Source organism: Callorhinchus milii, unplaced genomic scaffold (assembly GCF_018977255.1).
Source record: "Callorhinchus milii isolate IMCB2004 unplaced genomic scaffold, IMCB_Cmil_1.0 Scaffold1, whole genome shotgun sequence".
In the NCBI taxonomy this organism is placed as follows: Eukaryota; Metazoa; Chordata; class Chondrichthyes; order Chimaeriformes; family Callorhinchidae; genus Callorhinchus; species Callorhinchus milii.
In genome coordinates, this window is record NW_024704742.1 from 106603912 (window position 1) to 106626719 (window position 22808).

Genomic DNA, 22808 nt, shown 5'->3' on the forward strand with positions numbered 1-22808 from the left:
AGAACGACCATCCAGAAGGAGCCTAATTTGCAGCCATGTAGCTCAGCTAGTCCTGGTTCAGGGCATTGAAAGATGGGACAGCACATGGTGGAGCACAGAGCAGAAGTGAAAAGGAGGAAGCCAGGAAGTGTCGCTGCAGTGTTTCTCACAGCTAGACACCTTGAAAGTTTCTCAAGGACCAGTGGCAAAGCAGTAACTTATTGTTTTTTCCTCCCCAAATTATGCCACCAATCTTATTTTGTGTTTGCTAAGTAGTCCTTGGAATTTCTAGTCCTTTATGATCCAGAATCCCTGACTGTCCATGGCCTTGGACGTCTTTTTAATGTGAAAAGAGCTTTACAAATGTAATGTGTTGTTGTTGTCTGTTTCACTCCTTCATCATTGAAGCCATCAGGAGTGGTGACTACAGCTTTGTTTATGGCTCTTTACAAGCATAAGCTTTTAGCACTGAAATCAACAGTGAATATTTCTGAGAGAGTAGTAAATCCACAAACAGTTTTCTGTGTCAATTGCATATCCAATACTTTTACTGTCAAAAAATGTTTCTCTCTAGCACACAGGCATAAGATGATGAAAGTATTATTTCACTGGAATGTGGTTCTTGAAATAAAAAACATCATACTTCACTTCTGCTAAGTATATTTCAAATACATGTCTCTTGTACTGTATTATGAAGATAACAAAGTAAACACACATGCATTAAATGAGAGAACTATTCAATTATTCATAAAATTAAAAATAATTTCTTCATAAAATCTTATAATCTTAAAATCTCATAATACCTTGGAAAGTCAGGCATTTTTGATACAATATGATGGAATTCTCCAAGGTTTATATGTCCATCACCATCCATATCGGTTTCTTCAATGATCTGAAAAGGTAGAGAATCTATGAATGCAAGTATCATTTGTATTACATACAGATACATTTGGTTTATTTACTGAAAACAATTGCTGTCTCAGTCTTCATACTAATTTGTTTGTTAGAATTCAAACTCTGCACCAGTGTACCAGCTTTGAAATTAAGGCTCTCTTCTGTTGCAAATTACAGCTGCTGGCATGTAAATTTTCTGTAATTCCCAGAAGGATTTAGTTCAAATAAGTGGGAATGCAAGCTGATGCGAGCTGAATTTGCCCCAGCCATGAAACAGAGATAGATGAGGCTTTATCACTTCAAAATAACCTAAAATGCAAATTAAATTCAAGTGCGCATTAAAAAGCAATAGCACAAATTGGGTGGCTATTCCCTGGAGGTCTCTCTCTGGTCTTGTGCTCACTATTACTGTATTGCTGAAACACATAGGCTTGTAAGTGTTAGCTTTTACATCTCAAACAAAAAAAATCAAATCAGCACAAATGTAATCCAAAAAACAAACCATATCTATAATCATGGTCATTTCCAAGTCAGTAAGAATGTTGTGAACATCATTTCCAGTCATGCAGGTTATGGATTTGACCACGTCCTGACGATCTAAAACGCCATTGCCATTAAAATCTGTTCAAGATAGAAGGAAAAATCCTTAATGTACTCCTATGCTTTTAATTAAATGACTGTTTCCTACCACTTAAAATATGCAAATTCTTACGGATTCAAGCAAGTTCTTGAAAGCTTGCAAAGTGCTTTCAAAACTATTTTGGATACTTTCTCATATGGATTACTGAAAATAACCCATTATTACAACTCATCACCCTCAGACATTCAGTGAGATTTTGTAATATGACACTAATTTTTATTAAAGTATTGATCCAATAAAACCTTTGTTTTGGAGTATTCACGGGAAGATAAATTGTGCAAATTTTGTGTTTTCCTACAAAAAAGTACAGTAAATTCACTTTACAGTATATTCTGTGGTGCTTTGAGATGTCGCGAAGATGTGAAAAGGTGCTATATTAAATTCAAGGATTATTATTATTATATTTAAAAAAAACTTTTTAAACAAAAAATCAAGCTCAGACAGGCCATCAGACTTCACAGATGGAGTTACTTTTTTCATTATATTTCCAAAACTAGGGAACAGAAGGATGGCTTTCCTCTGTGGCCACAGGATTCAGCATCACCCACATTGATCAGCACTTTCAATGAGCAGTGGGAAGAACGGGCAGTCAAGGCTGGGTGGAGATACAAGAGATTTCTGTATCTAGTTCCTGAAACACTACAAAACATGCGGAAACGTTGTGTTTAAAATTGAAAAGCACAAATGCGATCACTACTGTTGTGAAATATTCACATGTCCCCTTTGCCTGATGCTATTCAATACAAATTTACATTTATATAGCGCCTTTCAGGTCAGGAGGATGTCCCAAGGCGCTTAAAAATCCTGGCTTCGCACCCGAGCTGAGAATGGAAGCTGAGGGCGGGGGGGGAGAAAAAAGATGACCAAAAGCACAGTCAAAAAAGTAGACCTTGAGATGGACCTTAAGATATGAATTCTGTCATGAATTCCTGATATAACTAGGACTAATATCATTTATTAAACTTTCATAAGAGTGGACATAATGCACATAGTGAGCAGGATGGAATCTGCCCCCAATAATTGCATCACTGATGTTTTTCATTTCATTATTAAATGGTTTAGCAGTAAGCATCCACCACTGTGCTAAATCCATTTGAGAACATGTAAAAATTGAGTCAATTCCATCAAAATGAGCTTTAATGCAATTTTTTTTCTGGCTGTTCACTGTGAAAATGTCCAATACACAGAAAATAGGCTAATGTGTTGCTCATAAGCTATTATGTCAATCAAGTCTAGGGAATATTTTTCATATTAGATTTCCACCCATAAGAAACTTTGTTCAGCTGCTCCCTTGATACTCAAATGCAGAGACTGGAGAATGGTGTCCAATGATGGATGCAGGCTGAATTGTGTCAGAGTTGTGTAGGAAGTCAATTGAGGGAACAAATGGAAAAGAAGAAAATGTTATACACTGGTGAGGAAATTTCCAGTAAAAATAAAATACTTCAGGTTGAAAAATGCAACCAAGGATGTCCTGATTATTGCTGTGATAATTATCACATCAACTGAATAATATGTATATATTATAATCCTTGCATTTGATACAGCACTTTTCACGACTTCTAGACGTCACAAAGCGCTTCACAGTATATAATTTAAAGTTAATTTACTGAAACGCAACAATTGAAGTGGATTGAAGTTAACAATTTATTATTGTTTTTATTCTGGATGGAATATTATCAGAATTATGTGAAAGTACCGGTTAATATCAACATCAGTCTTGAGAGAAAATGAATTAGAGGGGACCGCATAGAAATGTACAGCATTTTAAATGAGATTGAAATAATAAACCCAGACCAATACTTTAGGATGCAACAAGATAGCCCAACCAGAGGACATAGGTTTAAAGTTATAAAAGGCAATTTCAGGACAGATACCAGGAAGTTTTACTTTATGCAGAGGATAATCAACGACTGGAACACATTTGCCAGGAAAGATGGTAAAGTTCAGGACGTTAGACTCATTTAAAAAGCTTGAGATACAATGATGGGAATGACGGTAGGGTGGATGTTCTGGAGGAATGAGATCGGATGGGCTGAAGGGCCTTCTTCATCCAGCCCATTCTTGTGATCTTGTGATCTTATAAACTGTAGGTAGGGGTGAAAGCACAGTGGTTGGACTGGAGCTAGCCAGAAGATTTCAGCCTTCACATTGTTGTTAATGATAATAATCCTTGCATTTGATATAGCGCCTTATCACATCTTCAAGATATCTCAAAGCACTTCACAGAACTGTAAGATGTAGTGTCTGTATATTTTGTGGGTGAAACGCTGCAACCAATTGTGCACAGCAGGGTCCCACAAACAGTCGTGAATTAAGTGACCAAATTTGTTCTTTAAAAAGTAAAGCAACCTGCCAATCGACTAATAACAGGGTTCCTACTTACTGCAAGGAAACAGATACGAGTGGAGTAAGGAAACTAGCCCCACCCAGGAATCGAACCCAGGTCTCTCACTTGCGAGCCACGTGCTCTAACCACTGAGCTACAGGACTCCATAACAGTTACTTGTTGCCAACCTGTGGTGCTTGAGTGTCACCCCACAGATTAAAATCAAACTAAGAAGGCAGCAGTGATGGCTGCTGGAATCTTTGTGCCGGCTTCTTGCCTGACTATTGTCCTGAAGTCAGGGGGAGCTTTTCATCAACTGGTTTGACCGCAATTTTAGTCAATATGACAATCATCACCACACAGTGCGTTTCTCACCCCGATGCTACAATGACAAAGTGGTATCACGTGGAAGTGTTAATTGATTTTCCCAGATATAGAAATGTACAAAAATTCAGTGGGGTTTCCAGATACAAGTATGATAAATGATACACTTCATCACCAGCAGTTTGGCTTGATAACTAGCTCCTCATCAGCCTGCCGACCACCATATTCAATATTCACTCTATAAATTTCCACATTTAAAGAGTAAATCTATCACCGCGCTTTACCAGTTCACATTGTTTAATATAGTTTGTAATAAAGCAAGTGCCTTTGCAACAGTGCTGAATACTTTTGACTGGCTTCATCACTTCTGAATTGTTTCCCTCACTTGTTCGAATAAAACCTATTACACAAGCTGCCATGCGGTATTGTTTATCTTTATTTGACTGCTGCTCTCATCCAAATAGCTTTTGAAAGTAATTCATGAGATACGATGAGCCAAATAGCCTTCTTCTGTAAGTTTCTACAAACAGATTCTATATCTTATATATGTGTCAACAGTTAGCAGCACAAAGGAGAGTTGCTATTTGTTTGTTGTTCTTGTGCTGTTATTAAGCACCCTGACTGAGCATTTCATGTAGTTCTTGAGAAATAGAAGGATCGCACTGTTGGAGAGAAGCTATTACAAACTGCATCCGATAACAATCCCAAGCACTTTGTGACCTGTTGTCAAACTAATATTGATGTTGCATTTCCAGCATTTCTCTAGCAAATGCAGTCAACTACAAAGACATTATCCCCTACTATTTGTTTACCTTTACCTTATAAATACATGAGGGAGAAGGGAAAAGAGGAATATGGCATTGGGTCTGGGAAGGGAGATTAGGACAAGCAAGACTCATGTGGAATATAAACACCAGCAGACTAGTTGGTCAAAAATAATTGTTTACCTCTGTAGTCAAATTGAACAGGATATAAATGATATCTAAATTATATCCTTTAATAATTCATAGGCTATGGTATACCTTCCTGCATTATTGTTACAATTTGAAAAGCTTTCAGAAACTTTTCTAACATGAAGACATGCACAGAATTCATATAAACGCACTAGGTCTCTTATGAACTATGGATAATATAGTCTTTTCAAGTGGAGCATCTTACAACTGGATTTAACAACACAGAATCTATTAATTATCACATTGTTACATTCTGCAGCTATGCCCCAGTATCTATTCAAAAACACAAACATATTTGTGTAAAATACACAGGCCAACTAAGCCAAAGAGACTTTCTTAACAGATGCAATTAAATAATGTCAAAATAGAAACAGAATGAACACAAAGACAATTACAATGAATTAGCAGATTTTAAAAAGCTGAGAATGATCCTTACATAAACATTCATAAAGCGTGATGAAGAATAAAGCTTTGGAGGAACTAAACAGTCTGATCTCACAGTGAATTCTATTCAATGTATTCGCCCACAAAATATACAGTCAATTCATTTTACAGTATATTCTGTGACGTGTTTGAGACTTCTCGAAAACATGATAAAGCACTCTATCAAATGCAAGGATATTATTATTATTACATCCATGGACCTACCATTTCGGGAGCAACTAACCTCTCAAACATAACTTGACAGTCAACGGCAGGAAGAATTCTGTTTTTCTATATTCTAAATGTCTCTCTTTAATCTCAGGACACTGCATCTTGTTTATCAACTGAGCACCTCATTCAGGAATATTATAACAATATATTAAATGTGAGATCCAACGCACCATTTAATTGGGTTTAAACCCTACCTTTGAAGATGAAACGTACATCCTAATTTTGCAAAGAAACATAAGTTGACTATTCAGTCCATTGACCTGGTCTGCTATCCATCACACAGAGGATACACCTTAAGATTCTGGTCCTCACCTTCAAAGCTCTCCATTGTCTTGCTCCCCTCTACCTCTCCGACCTCCTAACCCCCTACCACTCTGTTTGCTCCCTCTGCTCAGTGGGCTCCGGCCTGCTTCACGTCCCCCGCCTTGCTCGCCCCACTATCGGCGGGCGGGCCTTCCACCACTCTGCCGCCACCCTCTGGAACTCCATCCTGCAGTCCCTTCGTCTCACTCCCTCCATCGCCACCTTCAAGACCCACCTCAAGACCCTCCTCTTTGACCGTGCTTCCGATTTCCCTGCTTCCCCTCTTGCCCTCTACCCTCCCCCATCCCGACCCTCAGCTCAGGTCCGTAACTCTGCCTGTCCAGTGCCTTGGGACGTCCTCCCAATGTGAAAGGCGCTACACAAATGTAATTTTGTTGTCGTTGTTGCTAGTGTATTGGATCATGGCTGATTGTATTTATTCCTATTTCTCTACCTTTTCTTCATATACTTTAATATCCTTACTTCCCAAGTATACTAATTTGCACAAAGCAAATCAACAGGATAGGTTACAGGAGGACTTGAACATTCTTGGGAATTGGGCAGATCGATGGCAGATGAAATTCGATGTAGAGAAATGCAAAGTGCTTCACATTGGGACAAATAATACAGGAAGGGACTGTTATTTAAATGGTAAGAAAATAATCTGTACGTAAAATGAAAAGGACCCAGGGATCCTGATTGACAATAAATTGAAGTTAGCGCAACAGTGCTTGGTAGCAGTGAGTAAGGCAACCCAGACACTGGATTGTGTTAAAGGAGCAATATTGAGCCAAATTAGTGGGGTAATCCTGCTACTTTATAAATCACTATGCGACCGCACATGGAATACTGTGTGCAGTTCTGGTCACTGCAATATAAAAAGGAAAAAGGATACAGATGAGGGCAATCAAAATGATTGAGGGGATGGAGGGACAATTCTACGAAGAGTGATTAGATAAACTGGGCATATTCACGCTGGAGTAGAGAAGTTTGAAGGGCGATATGATTATGGTCTTTAAGATTCTGAAGGGAATAGATAATTTAGACCATGATAAATGTTTTATCTTCTAGTGAACAGTAGAACCAGAGGACACAGCCTGCAATCGAAGGGGGATAAATTCAGAACAAATCTGCGGAAACACTACTTGAGTGAGCGAGCAGTAAACTTATGGAAAAGGCTCCCGAGGGAGACAGCAGAAGCAGAAAATGTTGTTTGTTTCAAGAACAAATTAGATATATTTCTAATCTAATCTAGAAAATAAATATCTCAGGATACCATATATAGTTTGCGACACAAAATGGCAAGGGACTGCCAGATTGGTGGAAAGTGAGCTAGATGGACCTTGGTCTTCTTTCGCCTAGCAAATTCTTATGTTCTTATGTTCTTATCTATCCAGCCCACAGTAATTGTGGTGGTCCTGGAGAGGATAATCTCACTATAAAGCATTCGAATCGATTCTGTGGTCCTCTGAGATCACTGCATTCCAAATTGCACAACCCTATGTAAGGTCAATATTTTCTGATTTCAATTCTACCCATCGTATAAGACTCACATCATGCTTTAGATCCCTCTACTAGAGTTAAGCGCTGCCTCGTATTTAACTTGTCTATTCTGCTCATTGTTTTAAACACTTCTATTATATCAGCCCTTGTCCTCTTCAGTTTTCAAGAATATAACCTTAGGTTTGCCAACATTTCATCACAGCTGATCCCCTTCATTCCAGATATTAATCTGATAAAGCATTGCTTGACAATCTCCAAGTCTGGAATATCCCTAGTATCTCAATTGCTCAAGATTGAGAAACATTGAGATTGCTTATCAGGAGACTCCAGACTTACCAGCAACATAAACTCGAGTTTTTGATTAACCCTTTATGCTCACAGATACGTCAGGTTTGTGACAACTGTACTAGGATTGAAACTAAGTCATCTGGCTATTAACCGCAGGTTATCTTCCTCCATATATTCCACAGGAAAATAATTCTGCATGTAAATATGGTTGCAAAACAGGAAACGTTACTTTAACTTTTTATATTAATGTTACTCCTAAAGATATTTTACATTTCACTATCTTTGCTATCCATATAGTTTTGTTTATGATAGAAGTAGATAGTATAAGATTCACTCTTACCCATGATTTTGAATGCATAATCAGCTTTCACACTTACTGGAGCAGATTTACTAAAAGCAGAAAATATATCAAGGAAGTCTTCAAAGGAAATGCTGCCGTTCTTTGTTTTGGATGTAGAGAATATCTTACAGATCCTTTCCTTAAATGGATTTGCCTGAAATTAAGAATATTTTCTAGCTGTGAAAATATTGCAACATATCTCAGAAATGCAAGAATCGAGGGCTTGTTATAAATCATACAAACAACTTGCATTTAGATACCCAGTGTAGCGTCTCAAAGTGCTCATAATCCATATCAATGTATCATGTTAAACCAATGTCCCATTTGCCTGTTCAGGTGGATGTTAAAGTTCCCAATACAGTATTCGAGAAGTGAAGGAAGTTTCTTCCAGTGTCCTGGTATACCATATCCCCCAAATAAAATTGGTTATTCACTTCATGGCTGTTTGTGGGACATTGCTGTGTGCAAAATTGGCTACTACGTTCGCCTACGAATCCACAGCCATTCCACTTTCCAGTGAAGCCCTTTGAGATGTCCTCCTAATATGAAAGTCACTATACCACATGTAAGTAAGGATTACTATTATCAAAACATAATGACACCTCTGGAATAGACTGAAATGTTGCAATACCCATGGCTACCACTAAAGGGACAGCTCACAGTGTGGCAAACGTTATTTTACAGTCTACTGTATAGACTGATTAAATTTAAATAGTTGAGACCTTGAAGGTTTTGACACCACTGGGTACATGTGTATTACTGCCTTCATGGTTTGAGTCTAATCCTCCAAATCCTCTTGTAACTACTCATTCAGTTCGTATTGCTTCTGCTTAATAACAACTATAAAACTCAGCAGTGCCTGAAAATCCTGAGATATGTGTCTCTTTCTTTAATCCAGAACTGCCTGTACCACCCACGACTCAGATATCAGTAAAACTGGAGAACAGCAATTATCTAACAGTGCACTGTGCAATGTAGAAAGCAGATTAAATGTTTTAAAACCGACCATTTGTAAACAGAGTTGCATAGCCTTGTGCCCATTCACCTCATTTATAATATATAGAAAATGTGTAGCATTGTTTTTTGTTTGCACCAGCAATGTCCTGCAATCAGATATAAAATGATTGATCATGTCGAGTTTGAGCCTTCTGATCCAAAGATGTGAGTGCTACCAACCACACCAAAATAACACTAATGTCAGCTATACCAATCTTTCCTTTGTATAGACTCAGTTCTGGGCAGGGGCAAAGCAACCAGGCACTGTAGAATCATTGAATAATAGAAATGTAAAGCACCAAAGGAGGCTATTCAGCTCATTGGGTCCGCATGAGCTCCCAGAACAAGGTTTTCATTCAATCCAACTGCCTGCCCTATCTCCATACCCCTTCAACCCTCGAACTTTCATTTATGGGTCTACTTCCCTCTTGAATCTCCTGATTTACCCTGCCTTCATACTTTACTTGACAGAAGATTCCACATCCCAACACTCCCTGTGTGAAGAAAAGATCTCCTTTTCACTTTTTTGTGACTATATTATAACTATATCCCCTAGTCACTGCCTCTGCTACCAATGGAAATAGCTTCTCCCTATTTACCCTGTCAAAACCCCTATAATTATGTACACCTCTATCAGGTCCCCTCTTAACTTTCTCTCCTCCTATGAAAATAAACAGAACTTCTTCAATCTCTCCTCATAACTATAACAACAACAACAAGATTCCATTTATAAAGCGCCTTTCACGTCAGGAGGATGTCCCAAGGCGCTGCACAGTTGGGTCAGGACCCGAGCAGGGGAAATGGTCAGGGGGAGGGAAGGGGGGGAGCGAGGAGGGGGGAAATGGTCAGGGTGAGGGGAGGGAAGGGAGGGAGCGAGGAGGGGGAAGAGAGTCGAGAGGGGAGCTGAAGGCTCGGTCAAAGAGAACGGTTTTGAGACCGGCCTTGAAGGAGGAGTAAACTATAGTTACCATCCTTGGTATCATTCTTGAAACCCATCTGTCAGCACCTGGGGACGTTCTCCTGACGTGTTAGGCAATGTTAAGCAGCCATAAAACAATAAAACAATTGTTCAACTTTATTGGGGAGATTGATGGCCAGGGCACCAAGAGAAACTCCTTTTTGAGTAGTGCCATGGGATCTTAAAATGTATACCGGAACAGGCAGATGGGACCCTGGTTAAACATCTCATCCAACGGACAGCACCTCCAACAATCCAACAGCCGCCCAGCACTGCATTGGAGTGTCAGCCTAGACAATGTGAGTTAGAGTCCCAACTTGGGACTTACCTCTGACTTAGAAGCAAGAGTGCTACTCACTGTGTCAGGCTGACACCTATATGTGATCAGCTGAAATGGCACTTGTAACACCATCTATTATTAATTACAATAATAAAGTTGTTCCATTTTTGTAAGTTCCTCTTTCCATGCCGCACACTATTTCATAGCCAGGAAATGGGTAGATTCCCATTAACGTGACTATTGATCAGGTTATTAGGAGGAATTAATTAGTAGCCTCAATTTTATTTTTTCTCTCTGCCTCCCTTAAACTGCATTGAAAACACAAATGTCATAGTTAGGTCACTAGTTAAAAGGCATCACTTTTTCATTACCTCCCCTGGTAGTGGAGACAAATTCACACTCCTGTGGAAATTCAGCTACAAATCTGAGTCCTCCCACTCTGCGGCTTAGCTCCATTGTGTTGTGCCTCTGTTCCATTTTAATTTGTATTACCATATTTTTCAGCAGCGTCAACAACAATGTTTATTGTTTTCAGCAGATAATTTCTGTATCAGAAGCTAGAATTTGCAGTCATTGCTATCTTCTACCAAACCAACATCCAACAAAGACTATATTGATCAAGTTTGCATTCTGAAACAAGCAAAGAGTTAATGTTCTGATGTGATAAGATTCAGAGAGGTCGAACGTTTTTTTCTCATTCCAAATTGTAGATTCTAATGAACAGCTTACAACGTCATTGTACAATGTAATAGGGCTGCAAAGGGCAATTTCAGGAAGTATTTCTTTACCTAGAGCAGTGCCAGGCAAACTACAGCCCACTGGGCCATCAAGAAGCGGACCCCCAAACATTCACAATAATCTAGGTAAATCCTTGTTCAATCTTTGGTGTGTTTCAGTTTTTTTTGGATTTAATTTTTTTTCATTTATGGCCACACTGACCTAGGGGGTAATTAATAATGGAACAAGTTGCCAGGAAAGGTGGTTGAGGGCAGGACACTGCACTCATTTAAAAAAAAGCTAGATGTTGGGAGAAGAAGACAGGGTAGATAGGCTATTCTGGAAAGGCTGAGATCAAATGGGCCAAAGGAACTTCTTCATTCAATCCTCTCATGATCTTCAAGGCACCTCAAAGCAACAACAACAACAAGATTACATTTGTATAGCGCCTTTCACGTCAGGAGGACGTCCCAAGGTGCTGGACAGTGGACAGCATTTCAGACCCAAGCTGGGGTCAGGGGGGGAGAAAGGAGGGGAGGGGAAGGGGAGTGGCTGATGGCATGGTCGAACAGGAGAGTCTTGAGGCGGGACTTGAAGGAGGCTAAGGAGAGGGTGAGGTGGAGTGACTGGGGGATGGAATTCCAGAGGTTGGGGGCAGAGTGGCTGAAGGCTCTCCCGCCAATGGTGGGGCGGGTGGGACGTGGGACATGGAGCAGGCCGGAGCTGGCTGAGCGGAGGGTTGGTAGGGGATTAGGAGGTCGCAGAGGTAGGGTGGGGCGAGGCCATGGAGGGCTTTGTATGTGAGGAGCAGGATCTTGAACTGGATCCTCTGAAGGATAGGGAGCCAATGGAGTCGGGTGAGAGTGGGGGAGATGGGGTCACGGAGTTTGGTGCGGGAGAGGACACGAGCTGCAGAATTCTGGATTATCTGCAGTCTGTGGAGGGAGGAGTTGGGAAGGCCAACAAGCAGGGCATTTGCATAATTGATCCTGGAAGTGATGAAGGCATGAACAAGAATTTCAGCTGTCTGAAAAACACACCTTTTTGACAGTGTTTTCATTCATCTTTCCCATCCCCACTTTCCTCAGCTCCCCCATCCAGCTCAGTCAAGCTCTTTGAAGCATCCTCCCGCTGTGAAAGGTGCTATGTAAATGTAAATTATATTGTGATGTCATTCCATACAGGTATAAACCTATAAAAGAAAGCCACTTCTCTCAGCTTATAATAATAATCCTTGCATTTGATATAGTGCCTTATCACATAATTGAGACGCCTCAAAACACTTAACAGGATATGCTGTAATTTGACTGGGTGAAACGCGACAGCCATTTGTGCACAGCAATGTCCCACAGACAGCCACGGAGTGAGTGATCAATTTTATTTGGGGGATTGTTGGCCAGGATACCAGGAGAAATTTACTTCTCTTTTTGAATAGTGCCATAGATTTTTAACGTCCACCAGAACAGACAGATGGGACTTTGGTTGAATGTTTCATTTGAAGGATGGCTCCTCTAATAATGAAACATACCCCCAACACTGTATTGGAGTGTCAGCTTCAACTATGTGATTCCAAGTCCCGATGTGGGGCTTGAACCCACAACCTTCTGACTGAGAGGTGAGAGTGCTACCACTGAGCCAGGTTGACATGCAATCTACCCAATAACTTGTTAACTTTGAAAGTACTCTCCCTAGTTCTTTACATTGCTTCAAACTGAAAAAATATTATTAATTTCCACCTTATTATCTACTTGCTGCACTGTGTTAAAAAAAACGTTAATTGTGTCTTCTCTCACTTGTCATTTTTCTATAGAGAGAATGGCATTAGATCCTTGACCGACATTTTTCCTGATGTAGGAATGTAAATCCACATCAGTATTGACAATATCTGAGTGAAACTGAGGTTGTTAGTTGAATTATATGTAGCTTAGTGTAGTGGATTCTCAATTACAAAGAAAATGAGTTAAGACAATCAGCCTCATTTAGCACACTCAGGAAACAGTCGTCAACTGAGAGAGAAGAATGGGATAGATTGACTCACCCAATCTCAAAATCATTATCCCATGGATTGAATCTCCCCAGATACTTGTAGATAATATTAACATCCACCACACATAATTAGAAATTCCATTTTTCATCCCTTGTCCAAGTGAAACTTGAATTGGATACTCTCAAAGTTTTCATAGCAATTCCATGGATGATAATGTATGGTGGATGTTGATATGTGTGCTTTTAGACCCTGTCTAATTGTCCGGGTAGATGTTAAAGATCCAATGGCAAAACACAAAAAGAGAAGGAAGCTTTGCCTGATGTTCTGGCCAACAATCCACCAGATAAAAGCTACTGTGTTCGCCTACAAAATACAGTCACTATATTTTACAGTAAATCCCGTGAAGCACTTTTTAGACATCCTTCCAATGTGAAAGGAGCTATGTCAAATGCAAGGGTTATTATTTTCAGCACTGAATTAGTTAATTGAAAAGTCAAGAGATTGAATATATACTTGAAACATGCAGAAAAGTTTTAATGCGATCATTTGCTTCTTACCTTTAACTCACTGATTTGAATCATTTGTTCCATGGGAGCTCGCACATTACTTCGAGTGAAATTTTCAACGTTTTCTGGAACCAGTTCTTGAAATCTTTTACATGCTCTAAAGGATTAAATATTAACAAGGAAAATAACCATCTTTCTGCTACAGTCCTAAACCTTTAAATATTCAAAGTGTTACAAATGTTTTTCCTCTTCATCCAGAAGCCATGGTTTGCTGTGAAATTGCAATGAGAATGGAGTATGAAGGTTCCAAAATCCATAATGTAGTGCACCACACCCAGGATAAAATAATAGGAGTGAAAAGCTAGATAAATCAAAAAGTAATTAAACAATAATAATAATCCTTGTATTTGATGCCAAGACTGTAGGCTGTATTGTGTTGTGAAACTGGCTAAGCTTTCAGTTATCTTAGCATATCTGTTATACTGTATACGTTACAGTAAAATTGTGACACCAGGGATTTCATGAAATCCCTGAAATTATTTTAACCAGATAGACAAATCTCCAGGACCTGATGGATTCCACTCCAGGGTATCAAAAGAAGTAAGGGAGGAAATTGCAGATGCTTAGTCATAATTTTCCAAAGATCTCTATATTCGACAATTCTGCCCTTGGGTTGGAAAATTGCAAATGTCACTCCATTATTTAAGAATGGAGGAAGAGAGTTAACCAGGTCAGTTGTGGGGAAGTTACTGGAATCTCTCATCAAGGACAGAGTGATTGAGTACATGGACAATCAAATCAATGTAAATCAAACAGAGTCAGCGTGGATTTGCGAAGGATAGATCATGTCTGATGAATCCAATTTAATTTTTTAAGTGGATGAGCCCGGATATGGATATCGTCTACTTGGACTTTCAGAAGGCATTTGATAAGGTTCCGCACAAGAGGTTATTAGCAAAAATAAAAGCGCATGGAATTGGAGGTAATCCTGCAACATGGCTTGGTAATTGGTTGGGAGGCAGGAAACAGAGAGTAGGGATGAAAGGAACATTCTCTGATTGGCGGGATGTGATAAGTGGTGTTCACCAAGGGGCTGTACTGGGGCCTCAGCCGTTCACCATATTTATAAATGACTTGGATGAAGGAATAGAGTTTTATATCAAAATTTGCAATTACGCAAAGTTAGGAGGCACAGTAAATTGTGTAGACAGGAGCACAAAATTACAAAAGGACTTAGATAGATTAAAAGTGAGTGAGTGGCAAAACTGTGGCAGATGGAATTCAATGTGGGGAAGTGTGAGGTCATCCACTATGGTTCCAAAAATAGCAAAGCAGAATATTTTCCAAATGGTGAGAAACTAATAATTGTGGAAGAGCATAGGGATTTAAGTGTCCACTAAAAACAAGCTCACAGGTACAAAAGGTTATGAAAAAGGCAAATGAGATGTTGGCCTTTATTTCAAGAGGGATGGAATAAAAAGGAGAGGAAATGATGCTTTCAACTGTATAGAGCCTTGGACAAACCATATCTGGAGTACTGTGTTCAGTTTTGGGGACAGGACCTCAGGAAGGATATATTGGCTCTGGAGGGGGTGCAGCGCAGATTCACCAGAATGATAGCAGGCCTTAAAGGGTTAAATCATGAGTACTGGTTGCATAAACTTGTTCTCTATTCCCTTGAGTTTAGAAGGTTGGGGGGTGATCTGATTGAGGTTTTTAAAATAATTAAGGGATTTGATAGGGTGGAAGCAGAGAAACTTTTTCCTCTGGTGAGGGAATCCAGAACAAAGGGACATAGACTTAAAATTAGAGCTAAGCCGTTTAGGAGTAAAATCAGGAGGCAGTTTTTCACCCAAAGAGTACTGGAAATCTGAAACTCTCCCCCAAAAGGCTGTGGATGCTGGATCCATTCACATTTTTAAGACTGAGGTGGATAGATATTTTTTAGGTCAGGGTATCAAGGGATACAGGGCAATAGCAGGTAATTGCAATTGAGGTATAGATCAGCCATGATTTTATAGAATGGTGGAACAGGTTTGAGGGGCTAAATGGTCTACTCTTGTTTCTATGTTTCTATACTGATAGCCTTGCCTTGACACTTGTTAACATTATTAACAAATAAATAGCACATTATGAAACTTCATTTTTTATTCACCATAAACTTCAAATGACATTTCATTCACTGATGAGTCCAATGTTCATTTGAGCGAGACTTCCATGACACCAGGAATTACATTTTTAGCTTTGCTTTGAATCATTTACACGGTTGGTCTGACATTTTTTTCTGACCGCAGTTAAACTTTGTAAAGCCTTGTCCACCACAAACAGACAGCGTTGTAGAGTGACAGTGACTTCTCCTAGTTGACGCAGGTCAAATTGGTTCCTGGAATGGTGACACCTCTGGATGCTGGCCTTCCCTGCTATCTTGTACTGGTCAGTGTCTAAATCTCTCTTAATGATAACACCAAAGCTGTTCCTGGGATCCCCTCTACTGCTGGGATCACGTTTTCACTTAATCCCTGACTCTTAGTTTCAGTGATTTCATGGTTTCACAATTTTCTTACAATTTTAAGGATTTTGTGAAATCACTGGTTTCACAACTTTACTGTAACATATATACTATGAAACTCTTATCAGTTATTTTTATAAAAGACTCGGGCATGGGCCACCACCAGGAACAGTTCTTTATTCAAATATTTCTTTTTCTTTCCTGTCTCTGCTTTCCACTTAAGTGTTTCTGTACTTTGTCAGGCTATTAATCTTGAACTTGCCACCAGGAAGGAGAGGGTGAGCAGAAGTTAAGCACTTCTCTACATAGAAGAACAAAAATCAATCAAAGTCACCCTGAGGTATTTCTACATGCTTCCTGACACCCAAATGCACTGGAAAACCCTGAAATCAGGTTAGTTCCCACCCTCTAGGCCAGGAATTATTCAGGGAGACCTACAATGGGAAGAAAGTAAGACAATTTCCAAACTCATATAAGAATAAGTTAACTACAAAGAGTACAATATCATTATATAACAGACGTGCTGAGGTGACTGAAGGCTGAGCCAGTATCACAACTGTCATAGGTATTGTGGGGTTGAAATTCTGGTAGCCAAACAGTACTTGAATAAAAGGGTCTGGATGGTGGTCCCATATATATTTCTCAGTCTCAGTCTGTAGCAAAGTGAAAATCAGATGGCAGGATCATAGAAAATCATAAGGCATTTTCAAGATGAGGCTGTAATCCTAGATTAACCAGGTAGTGAGATAATAATTGTTGCTTGGACATGTCCACCCTACATAAACCATAAATTGACAGAAAATGAACCACAAACGTATCAGTCCAAGTTGTTGGAGCTGTGAGCTGAGCTCCACCAACATCATTGATGTTTAGTACATAATTTTGATCCCTAAAAGAGTAAACTTTTTAGGTTGGAGGCGTAGGACGAGTGGAGCTCGAGTTAGTGCAGAGATGTATTTTAGGACACTCACTGCAGGAATAGAGCACGTGATCTAGGAAATGTCACATTGATACAACAACAACAAAAATTACATTTGTATAGCACCTTTCAAGTCGGGAGGACATCCTGAGGCCCTGGTATTAGGAAATAGGAACATGCAAAAAGACCGTGAGAATCCTGCTCAGTCTGATTTTCAAATAACATCTCTTCCTATCTCACATAATCCTCAAACTCCTTCACCAATTTACAATTACTGCCATAGCACTGCTAGAGAGCTGTGTGGTATTTGGCTAGACCAAAGAGGGTAGCATGCTAACTGTTTTTACTGAGCAAAGCAAGCAAAGCAAATGAACCATTGCACATGGTGCCAGTCAAGCATATGGAAAGGGTATTATAATAATACTAATTAATCCTTGCATATGATATAGTACATTATCACATTGTCATGAAGTCTCAAAACACTTCATAGGATATACTGTAAAGTAGTGTGACTGTGTAGGTACAAAAACCTTGAGTGTTTCAACTAGAGTGGCGTTGGATAAAAAGGGATCTATTAGTGGCCTTCAAAATACCGAAATGTTTTAACAGGATAGTGAAGGAACAGGTATTATAGAATTTGCAACACAGAAGGAGGCCATTCAGCAGCCTATTTAATGCTACTTCCCTGCCCTTTGCCCATATCCATAATGCTACTATTTGTAGGAGGCTGATATTTTGTTCACCAGGTTCATCAAGCCATTTCTGAATAGTCTTATTAACTGTCCCAGTTACACTGATCTGATGATTACAGGAACTATGTTTGTTCTATACTGCCACATACATCCTCATTCCAAGTTTTATTATTAATTGGACATTGATAATTTTTGTAGTACTTTTCTGGCCTAAATGGGTGCAAAGTGTGCCTACAAAAACAATCACTGAAGCATCACCTTGTTAAACATTGCTATAGATCAAAACCAATGACAGTAAATACTTGTAGAGGGCTTTGAGTCATTTTAATGTGACAAGACTCTATAAAAATGCAAGTTCCTTCTTCCTTTATGGCAGAAGATCGATACTGGAGGAAAGTGAGGCTTAAAAGTGAAACTGTGATTGAGGTGTTATTGTATCCTCAAGGAGATTCAACATCATGACCACTCCTTTGGCAGTGAGCGTTAGATCACTAGGAACATCCAGGCATTGGTTCTCTGTATATTAGGGAAACACCAAAACACTGTATTCTGCCCCATGATTTGTTTTATGTATTCTAAGCAAAATACCCAGTTTAATATTTGGAATTGCAATTATTTAGGCATTGGTATATAACAGCAAATATTTGTGAACTCAATATAAATAAGTGGTGCATTGCCTGGACTGAACTTTTGATGATAGAATTCATAAACTGTTCATGCATAGTCACCAGATGGAGGCAGTGGCCTAATTTTACAGTTTAATTAGTGTGTAGTGTATAGAGAATATTCTGCGTCATTGGTGGCTTACACCTTAGTGTAATCCTATCAGATCATTGGCCTGTGGAAATTGGAGATGGCAGATATGCACCAACCCTCAAACATTCATTATTTCTGTGCTGTTGTTATTCCAGACCTGTCATTTGCAAAATCGAATGATATACTTTCTATCAAAGCTGTCATCCTGAAGAGTTCAGCTGGATCTGAGACCAGAAAGTACTTTGTTCATAAACACAGAAATCTTTCCAAGTCTATACATCATGTCTAACATTATCCACCTTGGGGAGAGGGAAGGTGTTAAACCTTGTGGGGATGAACTCTATCCAAGGAGACATTTCAGGTGAAGCCAGGCAGGTCTGCAATAATCATTGCTGATGGTTGTCTAGTCTGTCTGACCGATTCATTAATAAGGCTTGGCGATGCAGGCATGCAATGGAGCCTAAACTCTAACAGTTGGGACTGTTCTAGCTAGATATATACCCTGAAATGTACCAGTGCTTCCAACTGATAAACTATACAGTTTCAAGGCCCATTTCAAGAGCTTCCTCCTTGATTGTGCTTTTGGTCATTTTCTCAAGCCCACCCTCCTTGCTCTCCACCCGTCTTGAATCTAAGCAATGTTTTGAAGGAGTATAAAATGTTATCTTATTTACGTCTTAGATGGAATATTACTACTGGATGGAAGGATGATACAACTGACATGCATCGAATGAAGGTAAGAGATGAACTTCATCCTCAATCACTATTTGCAAGCATCACCACAGTTAAACCCCTACCCCCACACCCCCATTCACACCTTACTGTCTCCGAGTCTGTCAGCAAACACAAATCAAGAATCAATGAACAGTAACTTATTATTCCTTCATGAATAGATAATAATAATAATAATCCTTGCATTTGGTAAAGCACCATTCACGGCTTCTCAAAGTGTTTCACAGAATATACTGTAAAGTGAATTTATTGTGTATTTTGTGGGCGAAACATGGCAGCCAATTGCTCACAGCAGTGTCCCACAAACAGCCGTGGACAATAAATGCAACTGTGGATACCTATCCATTGCATTGTTTGTTAAATGTGCACAATAAAGCAAAATATCCTTTCTCTTTGAAAAGTTTAAATTAAACATCACTCAATGGCTAACAACAGAATTCCATAACAGATCACAATTATATAAAAAGGCACAATCAAAATCCCTGTGATTGACTTTTGAGAATGCATTGTTTTTCACATCTTCAATTTTTTTTCTTTTAAGGTGTCAAACATTAACTGTATGCACAAAATATTTCTCTCTCACTGTTCATCATAGCCATCAAAACTCCTTTAATGAAACCCAAACTGTTTTAATAGTCTGGCAACTCCAGTGTTTACATTTTCCATACCACATGCATGCATTTAGTTTTGGCATATACAGCATTTTTTCATTTGTGGTCAGCATTTTCTTAATGCACAATTTTCAAATATTGCTCAGGTTTACAAAATTAATAACACGCAATAAAGCTGTGTTGTGTAGGTTCCATCCATTGTAGAGGCATTGCAAATAGGAACGTTTGTTTTTATTGATGTCGCAGAAGGTGTACTTCCCAAAGTCTCATAATGCAAGTTCCAAACAACTCCTAGATGGAGCTGAAACTCATGGTTGCATAAGGTGACATGCAGTGACCAATAAATCACTAATCGGTCTATTAGTTTCTAACACTGAGAGATTATTGGAAATTGAGTTCAGCCCAGGATGATTTCATTACTTTGGTTCACTAAATAATAACATCAGTCATGGATTATTCATGCAGGGTGTCAGAATTCTTTATTTTGGGGAAAGCAATAAACAGCTGGACTGGATACCAGGAAGAAGAGGCCAGACACTGGCCTTACAAATCTACAAACACTTTGAAAACCCAGGTTACGACTCCCTCATTTGGCACCATGTAGTGCCAAAATCTTATCATTAAACTTCAATATCTTCACACTCGCATTCACTCAAATCTAACTATCTATGGGAAGATCTTGACAAACCGTTTTTGGTGTTTACTCAATATTGACACTCAATATTATTGTTTTTATGTATCTAAATGTTCATTATTTAAATTTGTAAGGACTAAATTAAATTAAAAAATGTAAGTCCTTAAAATTAAAGGACATAAATTTGTAAGCAATAGCTAGATGCTGTAACGGGATGACATATAAGATTGCTTTTATGGAAGGGTGAGACAAAATAGGGCGAAGGGCTAAAAGCATAAGGTCAAAAACATAGCAGTGTCTTTACTGCAGAAATAAAAACTGTCTGACAAAATAGCATCAATCACCATGATTGGCTCCTATATACACATCTACACCAATGCATTATACAATAATGCTATAACATACAATCCTGTAGAATAGTTCAACAGTCAAAGTAACAAGGCATCTTGTTACTTGCTATATCAACGAGAATCTAGGTGACAGCCCGACTGTTTGCACCATGGATACAATACTGAGTGTTAATATTGAGTAGATATCCAACACTGTTTGTCAAGGATCCTCCAGCAGATAGTTCGATTTGAATGAGTGAATGCCGTGATAACATGTTTAGGTTTAATCTTACGATGTGGGCACAACATGGTGCCAAATGAGTCGTAATCTGGATTTGTAAAGGATTTATAAATATTGAATACGGCTGTAATCAGATGTATATCATGTGCCTGGAAGAAAATTGTGTTGAAGCAGAATTCCCACAGGTTGGTGTGACGTACATCTGGCAGGATAGTTACCAACACTTTGCAAATTCAAGTTGAGACTCTTGTGTTTTGAACTCTATTGCCAAAGCAGACTATTTTTAGGACTTAATGACAGCTTCATGCCACATAACTAGTGTGACCTTGTTCATTGTCAAACAGAAGAGTCATTTCTGGAATTAATTCCTTATATCATTTTGACAGCAAGCAATCAAGACATAGGAATTGCTCCTTCACAATGCACTCCATAAATAAAATGAAATAGGTACTTCCCCAATCTCCTGTAACGGGCCTCCCTGATATTATTCTGTGAAATGTTTTAGCCACATGCTGCTGCTCCCCTCACATCGCCCATAATTTCCTTTTCCATTCTACTTTTGAGGTATCTACCTTTTTTTTGTTAGTTTGCCTCTATGTAATTTCTTTTTCTAATTTCCATTTTTCACTCAGTTGATTTTTATTTAGCTATTTTTAATTCAGTTTTACAGATTTTCCAATCTGCTTCTTTACCTATTATGTGCAATATATTTACATTCGCTTTTACTGCTCTTTTCAACTTTCCTATTTGAACATTTGGGTTTTGATATAAACCTGCTAAAGCTCATTTTCAGTATGTTTATAATGGAGGAGATACAGAGGTAATATGTTCTATACAAAGTAAGGTTTTTCTTTAAGAACATAAACAAGATGTCTCCTATCTGTTTTTCTTATCTTTCAATAGAGACTTATTGTTTTGGAGTTCTGCTTACATTGAGCCACCAATTAATTGTTTTACATGCAAACCTTCTTCATCCTAAACACTGTGATTTCCTTGTTGGTTGCCAATAACTAGTTGCTCATCTGGGTTTGATATCTCAGGTCCTCCCCCAAGACAATTGGAGTTTAAATTGATAACAAGTAATGCTTACATCTTGTGGTCAAATAGATTAGCCTCAACAAGTAGAGCATGTTTCCTGAAAGCAACCCAGTTATCTACAAATTCAATCTCTTCCCATACACATTCCTTTGCTAAGCACTGTTTGGAGTTGACTATGATGCTCCTTGTCTCCATGGTGCCAGGTAGCACTGGAGAAACCCAGATACCACTAGCTTTACACTCTGATTAAATCTGAGCTGTCTATTCACCTTATCTCTTCTGAGCTTGTGTCTCCCTTGTTCTGTATATTGCTAACCACATTAAACATATTGTTGGCAGTTGTTTCATCGTTATCCTTCAGAATTGTGAAAAGAGAAGAGCCGGGAAGAAAACTGGAGAAGAAACACTGGCAAAAATAAAAGGGCATACATAGGTTTAATTTTTTTTATTCATTTAAAAGTGTTAAAATAGTATCTCCTGTAGAGTATTAATATCACATGAATAAAGTAACCTCTGACATTTGTATTATTAAGGTATGTTTCAGCATCATCTTGTGCGAGCTGAAATATTAAAAACATGCCTGGCTAAGGAAGCTTGGAATTCCTGGTAATTCTAGCAGTTTAAAGGTTAATACTTGTTCATGTTTCCTTCCGTTAAAAAATAATGTCCTATAAGCATTATCCTCCATGCACACCT

General features: G+C 38.8%; 1 protein-coding gene across 1 annotated transcript; it reads right to left on the reverse strand.

Annotated features, from left to right (window-relative positions):
- Positions 1 to 757: 757 nt before the first annotated feature.
- Positions 758 to 22307, reverse strand: LOC103178426 (calcium and integrin-binding protein 1-like). The gene is made up of 5 exons (XM_007893155.2): positions 22165 to 22307; positions 13703 to 13808; positions 8208 to 8361; positions 1376 to 1494; positions 758 to 871 (listed from the first exon to the last, which is right to left on the reverse strand). The coding sequence occupies exons 1-5, from the start codon at positions 22305 to 22307 to the stop codon at positions 758 to 760; spliced, it is 636 nt and encodes a 211-aa protein (XP_007891346.2).
- Between the last annotated feature and the right edge of the window lie 501 nt (positions 22308 to 22808).

Excerpts from the sequence above, each read along its gene's own strand:
- LOC103178426 (XM_007893155.2), bottom strand. The coding sequence starts at position 22,307 with ATGGAGACAAGGAGCATCATAGTCAACTCCAAACAGTGCTTAGCAAAG. Across the intron at positions 13,809-22,164 it reads AATCTATTTGACCACAAGAT|AGCATGTAAAAGATTTCAAG; the intron begins GTAAGCATTACT and ends TTAATCCTTTAG. Across the intron at positions 872-1,375 it reads TGACCATGATTATAGATATG|ATCATTGAAGAAACCGATAT; the intron begins GTTTGTTTTTTG and ends CTACCTTTTCAG.